The following is a 15,322-nucleotide window of genomic DNA, read 5'->3' on the forward strand; positions in this document are numbered from 1 at the left end:
CATTCCGAGGAGAACACACACCCTGCCTTCGCTCGCTCTAGCTCTCTCTCTGGCTTTTTCTGAGATGTAGACACTTGAGTAAACATGACTCCTGAGGCTGGCCCAGCGGCTATTGGGTTTCCTTAGGAGGGTATCCTTCTGAAAGCCAACACCACTTAGTGAGGAGCCAAGAAGCTGCCGTAAGTCAACATGAACCACCGACCATCCGCAGCTCCAGAGCCCCAACCGCAAATGGAAAGGAGGGCAACACCATAACCAACTCCGGGCACCAGCAGGACTGAGAGAGACTCACAGGGGTTCACAGAGACCGACAGAACAGAATCTGAAAGCTGTTGACATGACTGCACTGCGCGGCCTTACAGCCCCCGTAGGCTTGCTCTCAGAGTGACTCATGAAAAGCGTCCCACGCATAGCAAAGTAATGTTACAGTTATACAAGTACCATTTTTCTGAGTGCGACACCAATGTCATCGGGGGGGGTGGTTCCTGTGCCACATAACCGGGAATCTGTCACTTGGCACCCTGACCGAATCCCTGGAGAGTTATAAAATTCCAGACAGATCAGAATATAAGGACGCAATTAAAAAAAATTCATGAACTGAAAAATCTATACTAAAACTGCGTAGGTCAAGATAAAATTCCTGTGCGCAGTGGTTGAAAACTTGCAGGGATAGTGGACAGTGGAAGTCAGACCACAATAACCATGTTCCTGCCAGCAAAACCTGCACACAAATAGAGACACAAGCTGTCGCCGTCATACCGGAGGTGTGAGTTGTGCTGCCAAGTCGCACACAGCATAGTGAAAAGGGCAAAATCTGTTACTTCCAAACGACAGCCAGTGTCAGGTCAAGATGAAGAGAACTATTTCTCCGAACAGCGAATAGGTCCAGAGTTCCGTTCAGCATGTAAATATACAACCTACAGATGGCACTCACAGACACTAATTAAGTGGGCATTTAGTGAATGTTTTGAGCAATACATGTCATCCCTACACCGACAGCACATTCCTGCAGATAGCAGGGTTCTTCCTATTGTTAGTTCCCTGCGTAATGTAGAACAGCTTTATTCCACTCCACTCCTTAGCTGACAGACCCGTCTGCCTTTCAGCAAGGCTGGTGATTAATGGGCGCTGTAAACACACTTCCACTGGAGCCAGTGACGCAGGCGCTGCAGCTGAAAGTCAAACGGAAAAGCATCTTTGCTCTCCCTTGGGAAGCTCGTTTGTGCGGTTTAATTGCTTTCCGAGGTGTCAGACAGCCGTCGGCTCTCCGTGGGAACTCCCCAGCGATGCCCAATTACTTTATATAACCACATTACTGTGAGGTACAAGACAGTGAACATTAAAATGATAGTACTAAAGTGTCAGCAAGCAATTTCTGTGAATGCTGTACTCCCCGTGATTATATCGTTAGCTGTTTCATGTCTGCTTTTCAGTTCTGAGATGTGATTTTAGATTTCCCTGGCATGTCCCACAGGGCTTCCCTCCTCTCGGAAGGTCACAGGGGTTCCCCTGCCAGTCACAGAAACACATGGGGTGATTATGTCAGCCTCCACGTTCCCCAAGAATAAATAAACACACTAGGCTGAGGTCAGTCTGCCCCTCCCTGTTTAGCTTCAGCTGATTTCATTGAGAAACCTGCCTTCGTTTAACACGGTGCCGGGTCAAGAAACGTTTTTGATGCCACAAGCGCCCGACTCCGATAGAGATGCTGGCAGAAGACCAGAGGTATATCCACCCTCCTTATTTGAGCCCCTTCCATAGACACACTGTAGCAAAAGCATAAAAATGTAACAATCCATATAGAAACTGCCATTATGAGATATATAAATAAATGTATCTTTGTTAAAATTTTACTTTTCACCAGAAAACTAGATTGTTTCGTACACATGACACAAAATTTTATATTAAAACTCAACTGATAAAATCTGACTAGGTCTTTATAATTTGAGGATTATATTTTTAAAAACAAATTTTAAACAGCAGATATAGACAGGTGACGCCTAATTTCAGGCCCGGTCTACTCCAGTGATGACATCAAGATCATGCAATTTATTCAGTCTCAGACAATGAGGTCTGTGATCTATTCATTAAGAAAATTAACACCTTTTCTTGTCAACAACTGCAAGGAGGAAACTCACTCCCACACACTGTTACCGATGCCAGATGAAATACAGATTTCAGTAACACTCACGTTGACGCTCCTAATGTAGTGTGTAATTTTTTAAAATCTTTTAAATGAATTTAAATGAAGTGATAGGTGATACTACAGACAACTGACACCTTTAAATTCAACACATTCCTACACACATCTGCAAGGAAGAGAGGCAGCATATTACTTATTCGTCATCTATGTGTGACAGGTCGGCCAAATCCCACGTCCCGTGGGAAATATCCGAGTGCTGTTAAATGTAGGAAAGCACACTGACTTCCCCAGGCAGACCACAATGCGCTCATTAATCCACATGTGTTACCCAGAATGCAAGCAGGCATGGGAGCTCAACCCCGAAGAGAGAAATGGACCCAAAGCTACGCTGTGACCATTCCAGTTCCCACAAGGACATGACCATCTTCTGGCCAGTCGCGTCTTCATGACGTGAAGCAAATAACTGAAAGCAGGGCATGGAAGGAACTAAATTATAAAATCTATTTAAAAAATTAATATGAAGATATGCAACTAATTAAACAATGTTGCATATCCTTGAAACTGCATTACACTGCTTTAAATATATGCTCCTGCAAAAGTTTATTGTATTCAAAGATAAAAATATTTTCCTCTGAATACTTTTCTAATACTTCTAATACAACTGAAGTTGGTGTATTATTAAAGCAGGCAGCGCAGACACAAGACAGGCAGTGGAAAATAGGGTAGTGCTGGTTGGAAAAAATTCTTGGGAAAAGCGGGGGATTTTTCACTTCTACAGATAAGACAGCCTGCCAACGCTGATTAATACCAATTACCATTATTGTCAAAGCAGCACGTTTTACGTTTCACACCAAATGCATTCAAGCAAACCTTATTACTGAAATTGCACACAGATGTGAACCAGCGGCAGACATCCCGAAGGTTCATTTTGTCATGGGGGGGTCTGCACACCTACCAGAAAGAAACAGGAGAATGAAACGTATAAAAAACATGGCACCAAGTTTGTATGTATTTTTCTGCAATTTACAATTTACAAAGGATTTTGTGTCCTCCATATAAAAACTAGCGCAGACATGTGAAATGTAGCGATGGGGTATAATCAATCCAGTCTACAGGTAGAAAAAAAAAGTCAGATCATACATTTGCTGTAATGCCTAAGGGCCCGTTGAATGATGAATGCATTCATATGCAGGACGTCGCATTCAGAGCAATCCAAACATCTCCTTTAGATCCATTTCTCAAACAGATTACATCGTGTGTAGAGTAATAAAATGTCCCTCTAAAGTTCTCCCCCAGAAGAAGCTGCTCCTATAGCCACCTTCCTGTCCTTTGAAATCATATAAATACACTTTGACCGCCCCAGGCTAGACTCCTGCCGCATGTGCCGTGTCCCGTGTGAGCCCTGAGCTCCCCGTTTATCTTATCTTCCTCTGGGGATGGTGACAGGCACTGAGCTGCAGCAGCTGGCCCAGAGTCTCACAGCAAAACCCAGCACTTCCCCCACCATTCCATGCTCTAATCGGCTTCATGTACCAAAACAAATATGGCCGCTTTGTTCACACTGTCCCATCCTATTCCTATGTGCACGACATCATCATCTCGCGAATTTGAATGAATTTGTCTAAGGAAAAAGTGAAGATGTTACAGAAGAGCAGTGCCGGTCCTTGAGCTCCCGTTCGGGAGACGTGATGAATGTACCTCCCCCCGCACCTCCCCTAATGGCCACCATGGCTGTCAACAGCTCCATATCCTGAACCTTCAGCTGAGCTTAATGCAGAGGGATCCCTGCCTTTATCTGGCTGCACCACCAATCTGACGTTGCAGCTCTTTGCCAAATGCACACGACAAACAACATAAATGATATAGCCTAGAGTAATCAGATAATCCACGATGAGCTACTTCCAGTTTCACAAGCTACTTTAAAACTGAAAGTCTCCTGTGCTTGGATAAATAGTTCGGTTCCTCTTCTGCTTTGACTGGTTCGTTTCCTTGTTTGAAAGACTCATCCAGCTGTTTCACATTAACGTTAGTGACACATGCATGATTATAGGAGACTGACCAATCAGCACACAGCAATAACTCAGTGCTAAAGTGTAATCCAGGTCCTTTTAGTCAAAATGGTGGTTTACGAATCCTGTCGTAGCTCACAGTGTCCTCGCTGACATGGATTATCTGGTCACCCTAATATAGCCAGATGTTTCTGGTTCCTAAAAGTAATGGATTCAGACCAAATAAGCCAAGTATGTCAGACACAAACCAACAGGAAATTGTGCAAATTCTGCAGCAATTTTCTTATTATCAATTTTCACAGTACATATTTAACATGAAATAAATACATTAAAAAATGGCTGCAAGAAGATTGTAATTAATACAGAGGCAACATCCGGCTACCTAAGAGCAAAGCACCACACAAGAAAGACTGGGACCTGGAGTCTGTTTCAGGCAGCAGCATTTCTTGCTCTGGATTTAAGGTCGTCTGGGCTACATGGGCTTTATCTCTTCACTTACATTTAGCGCAAAGTCCATATAGCCCAGACGGCCTTAAATCCGACAAGTTATCTGGCTAAGCAGGAACTCCTCATGAAACAGGGCCCCAGCAGGCAGAGGGAGAAAAAAAATAATTAGTTAAATTTTAAGGAATAAATAAAATGTGCAGATACTGGTCCTTTACAGATTTGGTTTACGTGAAACAGAACGAAAAAGGTACATGGCAGAGGTACTGAGTTGCATTTTCCATAAGCACAGGACTTGTGACATTTGGTCAGAGACATTAGGCAATTCACAATTTGATAAGAGAATCAATACCTGCAGGCACATGAGTCGACATTAACATCATTAACAGTCCAGCTGCTACATTAAATGGCCTCTTTACACTAAGCAAATTCAGACTGCGCTGTTAGGATAATGTCACTGAAATTCACTTTAAGGTTCACTTTAAGACAGCACCGAGAGACAGAGGATCATTCATGTAATTCAGTCGCGAAAGGCCGCTACGCTCTGCCTTTATGGTTATGAAGCGTGTCTTACACGCCATTAATAGACCTTCTTTGTCATGACTAATTTCTGTATTTTATTTTATCCACTTTCATAAACTACGTCTGAGAAAAGAATAACGCTTTTTATTGGGCTACTTAAAAACATTCACCCCGATAGAGATTGAGCACCGTTTTCAAATTACTTAACTTCTTCAGGGCCTCAGAGCACCAGTTTAATATGTATAAAACCAACTTTAAGAACATACTGAATATTAACACATATTAAATATTAAATATTGTACAAAGATTATATATATTTATTATATACATATTCTTTGTACAGTGTATTCAGCAAAGGTGGAAAGTCCATATAAAAGTACGAATCCAGACAAAAGATTTTGTTTCAACCAACCAGTTGAGTAATTAGAGACTGTGACTCTTTATACTGAACAAATTGTTTGAAACAAAATCTTGGTCTGGATTCGTACTTTTTAAGAATCTGAATTACCCCCCTCTGGTATTCAGTATATATAGTACAGTATATACAACAGCCATATTGCTGTTTAATAAAGGTAATAAAATTAAACTCTTATACACAAATATACACATATACTTTGCTAATAGTACAAGACATGCACTTTACAATTCAAATATCCAATATAAGTCATTTAAATATTTCAGTACTGGACACAATAGGCTAAATTTGTGATTCCCAGTTTCCGAGCACCATTACTGTGAGGCCACACACTTCTGAGGGTTTCCAGGTTAATGTCAACCGCAGCTTCCCATTGGCTGGGCCAAAGAACCCCTGGGCTTCCCATTGGCTGGCTCAGTGATCCACTAGGCGTGCTACCGGGAGCTACCACTCCAGTTGGATCAGGGAGGGGGACACGTCCGTCATCGCGCTGGTTTCCATGGTCTTCTGGGCCACGCAGTTCCCCCCGGGCACGGCTGCATGTTACAGCGCTCCACATCCGCTGGACGCTCCACAGTGCTGCAGCTGTGCTCGTTCAGGCTTTGGCCATATGACTGCTGGCAAACCACGAGACGAGAACGCTGCCCCCCACCGCAGGTTTGGGTGCACTGTGAGACAGGGGCACTTTAAATGAGGATACACTGCAGGCAGTATGGATGCACACTAGAGAGTCACACAGCCCCCGTACTGTCCCTCCTGCCCCAGGGTCCTCCTCTCACCTCTCCCCAGACGCCGTAGACCCACTGGGGACAGGGTCCCAAGTCGCAGCTCCTGGACTCCGCTGGCTTCACCCTTGGCTCGCATTGGCTAGCGGTGCGCCCGTCCGCATCCTGGCACACGACTGCCCGACGCTGGAATCCACCCCCGCAGGTCTGGGAACACTGTGCGCACACAGGAGAGTGTGCGTGACACATGTGAAGCGAAACGGAAGACACATATATGATGTGAACAGGGCAGCCAGAGGAAAAACATACAACTCCCCAAGGGCCCGTCCGCCACTGGTGGATGACAGGAGTGACATTCCTGCTGCTGTGTCCGGGGTGAGTGTGTGGGTCAGTCGGACCCTGAGGTGCCAGGTGGTACACGGAGGGGCAGGGCACTCCCCTGCACTCCTGCATGGCGCTGGGCCGCTCGTCGGCAGAGCAGAAGCTGTCCTCCACCTGGTGGCTGTAGGTGGAGCACATCACCTTCCGCTTGTACTGGCCCACACCACACGTCACTGAACACTGGGGGCAGAGTGGGATGCGATGTATCAGCTCATAAACAACAGAACTAGCAAAGACCATCAGAGCAAAGCGAGGCCGGGCAACGACATCACCTACGGGGGACCACTCTCCGACCCGCCACTGGCCACATGGGCTGAAACAGGCGGTGGACTCCGCAGGGCGGGGCAGGTAAGCACAGGACGACTCGTCCATCTTTTCCCCAAGGGGGTCCCTGCAGCTGACATAACGAGCCCGCAGGCCCCTCCCACAGGAGACGGAGCACTGCAACACACAGGAAGCAAGCACGCCGTCAGACACGCACATGATCCATGATGTGTCACACACACACAACACACATGCAAAAGATGTAGATCTTCACCCAAGACTTCCCCTCAAGTAAAGAGCTCTTTGACATGACAGCGCAAAAAAACCTTAACTACTATGTACAGAGGGCTCCTTAAGACACTCAGAGTTATAAATTCTCTCATCAAAAAAATTCCAGCGATCTCTTTGGCAGTAGCCAAAGTAAAGTGAGGGATTAGGTACAATGAAAATCGCCAGTCAGTGAAGGGTCATTCGATGCACTCAGCGATGGCGTTTGCCTTTCGCGTGTGACAAAGAGCACTCCAAAAAACCCCACTTGAGGATTTTTCATGCTATTTAAGAACTGTGCTTTCACTGGTATTACATCTTTCAAACACTGCTTGAGGTTCAAGTCGTACACACATAATTAAACGGTATACTTCAAAATGACAGAGGTGAAAGAACATTAATGGCCTTGAAAAGTATACACATTCTTTTTCTAAGTAATAAAAAAAAATCTCAACCTCAGTTTAAATCACAGAATAATCACAGAACGGCAGCACAAACTCACACAGTCCAGCTAATGACTGTTCCACAGAAAAAAGTGACACATACCGAGTTTGGAATCCTGTCTTGAGCTCCTCTCTGAACCTTCCAGAAATGCCTTACTCACCTCAGCTGACCGTAGCGGCTCACTGTCCGCACTGACTCACTCCAGTGAAGCTCTTTGCGGGCCCTCACTTGCATGCTTTGATTTTGTATATCAGACATACTTCTCACTAGATTCCCTCTTGGGTGATACTTGCACAGCTGTCTGCTGTGAGGTTCTGAGCTCTGTTCATTAAGATCCCGTTCCCCTTCTTTCATGGAAGCTTATCTGAGTGGCACTTAGCAGCTAAGTGGTTTCCTGACACCAGTTTGCCCGTTGCATGTTTTCTGCCTTAATTACATGTTGCGAATGAAGACCCTCCAAATAAAAATAAAATGTACATATACGGCAAACATGCATAGATAAATGTAAAGAACCTCACAGTAACACTTTCTATGAATGCATATCTATAACAATCTATGAACACATTCATAAGACATTATAATGCATTCATAAAGCATTATAATCATGACTATAAATATATTTAACCAGGCATAACACATTATACAGTGCTACCTCAGAACTCGAACTTAATCCGTTCAGAACTCGGGTTCGAATCCTGAAAAGTTTGAGTTCTGATCGAATTTGTCCCCATAAGAAATAATGGAAAACCAGTTAATTGGTTCCTGGGCCCAAAAAATTACTCCTAAATGTTTTTTTTTAGCATTTAAACACAAAATGAACAGGATAAAACAAGAAGAGCATATACTAAACACATTTAATCACATTTATCAAAGTAGTAATTTGTAAAGTAAGAAAATAAATGTATCCAAACAATGTGTAAAGTAAAAAAAAAAATTTGTGCAACTATTGCATAACTTTTTGCTGAGCAATGGCTACTAAAATGATATTAAGTACAGTGTATTATCGGACATTTTCAGTAAAAAAAAGGACTATCACCAGTAAACGATGCTATCATAGCGAATGCAAGGCTGAGATTGAAGCGTTACCCTTTGTTACCGCTGAGCGACGTGCCGCGTGACTCATTTCCCCGCGTGTACAAGGTATCTTAGGTTGGTGTTCACGGTTCGAGATTCTGGATCTGAGATTCAGATCGAGTTCTAGGTCATTGTTTTTCGAACTGGTTGGTTCAACTTTTAAGAAATTCAAGTTATAATGAGTTTGAGTACTGAGGTACCACTGTAGTTATGTTTATTATGTATCATGGATGCTTTATGCACTATAGATTCCTTCATAATGCAGTACAAAGCATCCTTAATGCTTATATCGACCATTATAATGCATTATGAAGGTATCTATAGTGCATTATAGATGAGAGCTTTAAGTAAAGTGTTACCAACGTCACCTGCACAAACATGGATGACAGACTGACCAAACACAGTTGAATACAGTTAAGACCTTGTCTGGAGAGTGGGTGTTTGGCGTTTGGGTCATTGTGGCTCCATGGCTTACCGCAGTCCAGGATCCATAACGCCACTGAGGTCGGGGTTGTCCTACGTCAGAAGGCTGTGCGGTGCTGAGGGCGGGGGCCGATGGGGGGCAGGTGGAGACATCACAGTCCTGCTCAGGGAAAGAGGTGAGGTTACCAACTGAATCAGAAAGCACAGCCACACTTACGTTGACTCTACTGACCAGTGCTGGGATTGCTTGTTGGTGAACGAACAATCAAGGCATCTCATTCGACATCTTACAGAAAAGACACAGACGTAAGCCAACGCTCAAAAAATGACACATTCACCTGGCTGTCAATGGGCCTGGTGGCTGCGTTGCACTCACGGTCGCTGACTGTCCGCCCATGGATCCCAGACACACAGTGTACCGCCCTCATCTGGTAGCCCCGCCCACAGGTGACAGGACACTGCAATGAAGGGCAACGAATGACTGCCACTGGCTAATACTCCAGTTCCATCTTCGAATCGGTTTCACCAGCAACAGAAATCAAGATCGGCGATGCCATTTGTGTGCTCAGCAACAGCAATGGATATTATGAAGGACACGGTACTCAGCTATCAAGTAACCACAATTTCCACCTCTGTAATTTCACGTGATTGTTAATAAAAAACACACTGTGGTGCCACATGTAAGTACATGTCCCTGTGTACATGTGTTGGGACATCTTAATGTATGAGATGCAGAATGAGGTAAGTTTATCGGTACGGCTGCAATGGCCTGCAGGGGCCTCACCGGGGCCCAGGGGCCAGCCTGCCAGGAGGCACACTGTGGGAGCTGGCAGGGGCCCACGGCAGAGGGCTTGGTGCCGTGGTCACACATCCAGTCACTCAGCCTCTCCTGGTCCCGAGCACAGTGTACCTGCCGGCGTCTGACGCCCACCCCACACGTGGCCAGGCACTGAGAGAGAGAGGAAGAGGAGGAGGAAGAGAAAGACCTGAGGCAGAGGAAAGGAGGAGGAGACCCGCCCAGAGAGCCAGGGAGGTTCCCACTGCACTGCGTGCAGGATACGCTCACCTCGCTCCACTCGTTGACCAGCCAGCCGGGACACGCCTCCTCTCTGCAGGGCTCCGCCTCCAGGCGCGGAACGCCGGCGCACTGCCGCTCCGCCAGGCGGCGGCCCAGGTGGTCTGTGCAGTACGAGCTTCGGGTCCTGGAGCCGCCCCCACAACTCTTGGAGCACTATCCCCACCCCCCCCACCCACCGTGACCCCACCACAAACACAGTTAGACCACAACATGCCAGAGGTTCGGAGTTCATGAAAGACACAAGACACCACCTTTACCAGTGCTCTCTCTGCTGGTGCATACCTGGGACCAGGCCCCATAGTGCCAGCTCTGCTGGAGACATTGTCCGTGGCAGGGTTCACGTGCAGGGGGCTTGGGCAGGTGGGCACAGGCCTGATCCGACTCCAGCTGATTGGGTCCTCCTAGGGTGTACCTCACGCACCGGACGTCCCGGGTGAGGATGCCGGGGCCACACCTGGAGGAGCACTCGCTCCTGCCCAATACCTGCCACCTGCAGGGGCAAGATTCCTACGTGCTGGTGATGGCGGCCAACAAAAGTACAAAGAGACACAGAAGCGGATCTGAATCTCAGAAACAGACGGCCGAGGTCCCGATAGACCGGCCGCCGGTGCCCACCTGAGCTCGCAGTCGGCGTTGCAGGCCTCCGCTGTGTCCTGCGGCCGCGGCAGGTACTGGCACTTCTGGCTGGACACGACCAGGCGGTCACTCTCGCGCACACAGGCTGCCCGGCGCCGCCGTTCACCTGCACGGGGGGGAAGGCCGGCTGGCGTGAACCATGGGGCCCCCAGCCTCGCACCCACATAAAGCCCACGACCCAGAAGCACGAGGGAAGCCCCACGGTACCCAGGTATATTTCAGTATAATTCCTTTTATTCTCCTACTCTCCTAATTTCCAGTTTTTACGAGCTGATTAAACTCTAACATTTTGATTCCTTTATCTTTTATTATATTTTATTTGTTTATTTATTTAGCTTTTTTTACTCTCACTTATTCATTTTATTTAGATTTATTCCATCTTTATATAATTTCACTGGGCTGCACATTAGTTACTTCTCAGTCTGTGGTTTTATTTCAATCTCATACGTGAAGCACTTTGGGCTGCATTCCACGTATGAAAAGTGCTATAATATTAATAATTATTATTATAATAATGATTATTATTATTACCTTGACACTTGCGGCTGCAGTCCAGCCAGGGGCCGCTGGGATCCCACAGGTACCGCTGGCTCAGCCGCTCCACAGGGACGCTGTAAGAATAGTGGACGTCGGGGCTGTGCAGGTTCCCCACACATAACACCTGCGCCACAGAGAGCCCAGTCACTCCGCAGGTATGCCAGTGTCAAACAGGCGCCAACCGAGCACTGCAAGAGAGAGGGGGCGGGGCCTACCTGCAGCACCAACTCTTCCCGGATCCTCTGGCTGCAGTTGATCCGCTCTTCCGCGACGTCCGAGCCGCTGTACTCGATCACAGCCCCCTTGAGCTTGATCTCCCGTTTGAACATGGCCACCACAAAGTTCCCATTCAGAAGGAAGTTTGACTGGCTGTCAGACAAAACTGTTCGGGAAGACATTAAACTTTACTAAACAATCTATTTTTATTACCTGATATGATGAAAACATTTGCGGGCATAAACAGTCGAACAATCGCATGCAAACAAATACTGATGCTCAAAGCCATTTACTAAATCCATGTGTTTCCTGAAAAAATGCAGATCAGTCATGTGGAAGATTTCTGCGTTGCTATGATGGCAAATGCCTCTCCTGTTTTTTCCTGTGTCCAGTGCAGTCCACATACAGTCATCTCACACACCCAACACGCACACACACACACACACACGTATGTATCTATATGTTTTTGGGGACTCTACATTAATTTCTATGGGGAAAACCCTAATCCGAACAATGACACCCTAACCCCTACCCAGCCCTAATCTTAACCATAAGTAACCAAACAAAATTCTAATCTTTCGGCTTTAGTTTTTTGATTGCAGTCACAGATTTTTATGAAGTTGAATTTCCCCTTGTGGGGACTGAAAAAAAAAGTCCTGACGTCATCAAAATAATGGGTTTTTATCGCATTGTGGGGACTGTAATGTTTATCAGACCCGCACAAACACACGCAGACACATGCGCTCACCCGCACACACACACACACACATTTGGCCGGCTCACCGAGGTAGTTGTCATCCTCGGGTTTCCCTGAGTAGCTGAGCTGCTTAATGTCGATGTTGGAGGCCCCCGCAGGGATATGAGTCACGACACTGTAGCCTGGAGGAAGCACATGAACGAGGGAGTGAGACGCCAAGTGTGTCACTGACAGAATAAGGTGCTAGTTACAATTAACCCCCTCTCCACCACTCCCAAACTGAGAGTGAGAGAGGAGAAATAGCTCCTTTGCCTAAAACCTCTCATATTCTCACAACCTCTCAGTGAACGAGCAGACTTGCTGCACTGAGCTCAAGCCCATCATTAAATCTTCAAGTCATACTCCATCTGTATTCTCAAAATCAGTGGACATGTGGTTACATAACAGCACCTTTTTCAAGTTACACTGGGGTAATGGATTACTGCTAGAGCGGCAAGGTACAATTTCAGAGTTTTGTGTGGAGTTTGCATGTTCTCTTCGGGTTGTCGTGGGCTCCCCCCCCCCCCCCCCCCCCGCAGTCCAAAAATATGCTGAGGTGCATCGGAGATGCCAAATTGCCCATAGGTGTGAATGTCTGTGTGTATGGTATGTGTGGGTGGTCTGCAATAGGTTGGTGCCCCATCCTGTGTTATTCCCTGCCTTGTGCCCGTTGCTTCGAGGACAGGCTCCGGATCCCCCGTGATCCTGAATAGGATGCGTCCGTAAATGGATGGATGGATGGATGGATGGATGTAAGAGCCTAACTGCTTGAGCTGTTTTGGGAAGCATAGCAAGCCTGCAAAGTTAGTTTGATCCCCCCTCTGACCACACAGAGACACACAAGTTAGCACAGGCCACACATTAACACACACCGGGGCCTCAGGAAACCACCAACTGGAGACCAGGCTTAGGTTTTTCTTTCAGTGACATCAGATAAAGATGCTGAAATCCTTGCCTTGCCTGGGGCGGAAAAAACCACAAGGCGACGGTGGAGGCTGCGGTCAGCAGCCCCCTGGGCCCAATCACAGACGGCAGCAGCACATTTGTCACACTGGCTGGCTCACTCATGGTGCCGCCTGTTCGCCGGCCCACCCACCCCGAGCGCTCTGCTGTGACCGCCGAGCTGGCAGTTCTAGACCAGCACCCTACAACAATGCTCAGGCCACAGGACGGACACTAAACTGCTAGCAGGCCCGAGACATGGAGGCAGTAGCGGGTCACAAACAAGTCTGGAAAGACCACAACGGTATTACAGGCCCAACCGGGCGCACGAGCCTGCCACACCCAAATGGGAACCAAACCTCCTGGTGCCCCTCCCTCGGGTCAGCCCTGCTTTGGGCACATAAGCCCAGACGGCGATGAGCTCAGGCAGCAAGAGAAGGCCGCACCGTGTGAGAACAGGGAGCCGACCGGCGCAGACACAAACGAAACCAGCATGGAGAGGACACGTCCCAGCTGCTGCCACTTGATGAGCCCAAAGGGCCACAGATCATGTCTTAATTCCACACACATAGAGTCTCAGACTAAACAGGGGCCATATCTGGAGATGAGCAACTGTCTGTAAGCCCCCTGCAAAGGCAGCTTCTGCCCTATCATGAGCAGCGTAATAATAAGAGGTAGACATTTCAGGTCCAGAAAGCAAAAATCCAGACCAGGATTTTGTTTCAACCAGCCAATTGACTATAGTGAATAATCAGAGAGTACTTAAGTGGTTGGTTGAAACAAAACCTGGATTTTTACTTTCTGGATTTTTATTGGACCTGAAATGTCCACCACCGGAAATAACATAACTAACTGCCTGGTTGGCCCATTGCTCAGTGGTGCCCACCAGTTACCCTAAGCTGAGGATCAGAGCCTCATCCATCCCAGCCTACCGTACTGAGCGATGCTGAAGGTCCCACTCACGGTCCTGCAGGAGGAGTTGTCCCCACCACACACTCCACAGCGATCCTTCCTGGCCTTGGAGTTGAGCACGCGGTCACAGCCCGCTTGCTGGAAGGCAAAGATGGGCTTGAGGATGAGGCTGAGCCGGTCCCAGTCGCCGTTACAGTCTCGGTCACCAGGCCCGCTCATGGCCGTACCCTACAGAGGCCCTGGACGCAGATGTCGCTGGTATCAGTGCCGCATGGTGTGCCGTCCACCACACGGTCCCTCAGCTGGTAGTATGCCGTCGATCCGGCAACACGGCAGAAGAGCTTGCACCGGTCCTTCAGCAGGACTGTAGGGAAAAGCCGAAGGTCAGTTGTAAACAACACGGCAGGCCAATCGCATGGTGGGATCTTTGGGGGAGATAGAGCTTAGAGCTGCGTTAAACAATGCGACAGGTCAATCACATTGTGGGCTCTTTGGGGGGGAGGGGGGGCAGGCTCTGGGCAGGCTCTGAGCTGTACTAAGCTGCCAGAACATGGCTTCATTTTCACTGACACACTTTATAATTGTAGAGGCGTGTTCATCATTTAGAAGATGTAACACCACTCTGCCAATCTGCATCGGCAAGGTTGTCAAATTTCATTGCAGGTAAGTGCCTCAGAGGTTGGCCAATTATCAGTACTGGTATCAGCATGAGGGATATTAGACAAAAAAATAAAGCTTATTGGCACTGGACAAATGACTTCACATAAGTGCACCATTAAGGACTTCATACCCTCAGGAATGCTGCAGCGCATTTAAGTGTGTTAAAGTATTCGCCAGGCATGCTTGGTCCTCACCTGTACTTATTAAATTGGATGTATTATGGAATTTGTCTGGCTTGCCCGTCGTTCAACCCCGCTGCACTGATTAAAGTACGTGCATTACATATTTGCCGGTTACAGTGCATCGCCACACCAACCACACGACGAAACACCACGGGATCCCAGTTGTTGACCACACAGGACACACAGTCCAGTCCCACCCTCCGGAAATGGGCGTCTATCTGCCGCAGCCCGGAGTTACGTTGGCATCCCCTTGGCCTGGCCTAGCCATCCGGGTGCTCAGCAATGAGGATCCTGCGAGCCGGATCACCCTCA

The 15,322-nt window shown here is 47.4% G+C and overlaps 1 protein-coding gene across 1 annotated transcript in view; it reads right to left on the reverse strand.

The window, feature by feature from the left end:
* Window positions 1-3,127: 3,127 nt before the first annotated feature.
* LOC125739277 (A disintegrin and metalloproteinase with thrombospondin motifs 20) overlaps window positions 3,128-15,322 on the reverse strand; it is a 35,199-nt gene continuing 23,004 nt past the window's right edge. Inside the window, exons 14-28 of the mRNA XM_049009187.1 lie at window positions 14,396-14,532; window positions 14,189-14,306; window positions 12,362-12,457; window positions 11,578-11,744; window positions 11,357-11,486; window positions 10,805-10,931; window positions 10,472-10,679; window positions 10,178-10,342; window positions 9,896-10,060; window positions 9,450-9,569; window positions 9,164-9,271; window positions 6,916-7,080; window positions 6,568-6,819; window positions 6,313-6,474; window positions 3,128-6,201 (exon numbers count right to left, since the gene is read on the reverse strand). Coding sequence (XP_048865144.1) covers window positions 6,016-6,201; window positions 6,313-6,474; window positions 6,568-6,819; window positions 6,916-7,080; window positions 9,164-9,271; window positions 9,450-9,569; window positions 9,896-10,060; window positions 10,178-10,342; window positions 10,472-10,679; window positions 10,805-10,931; window positions 11,357-11,486; window positions 11,578-11,744; window positions 12,362-12,457; window positions 14,189-14,306; window positions 14,396-14,532 — 2,306 coding nt within the window. The 3' untranslated portion in view covers window positions 3,128-6,015. The remainder of the gene's footprint in view (window positions 6,202-6,312; window positions 6,475-6,567; window positions 6,820-6,915; window positions 7,081-9,163; window positions 9,272-9,449; window positions 9,570-9,895; window positions 10,061-10,177; window positions 10,343-10,471; window positions 10,680-10,804; window positions 10,932-11,356; window positions 11,487-11,577; window positions 11,745-12,361; window positions 12,458-14,188; window positions 14,307-14,395; window positions 14,533-15,322) is intronic.

This window comes from Brienomyrus brachyistius, chromosome 3, assembly GCF_023856365.1.
Source record: "Brienomyrus brachyistius isolate T26 chromosome 3, BBRACH_0.4, whole genome shotgun sequence".
Classification (NCBI taxonomy): Eukaryota; Metazoa; Chordata; class Actinopteri; order Osteoglossiformes; family Mormyridae; genus Brienomyrus; species Brienomyrus brachyistius.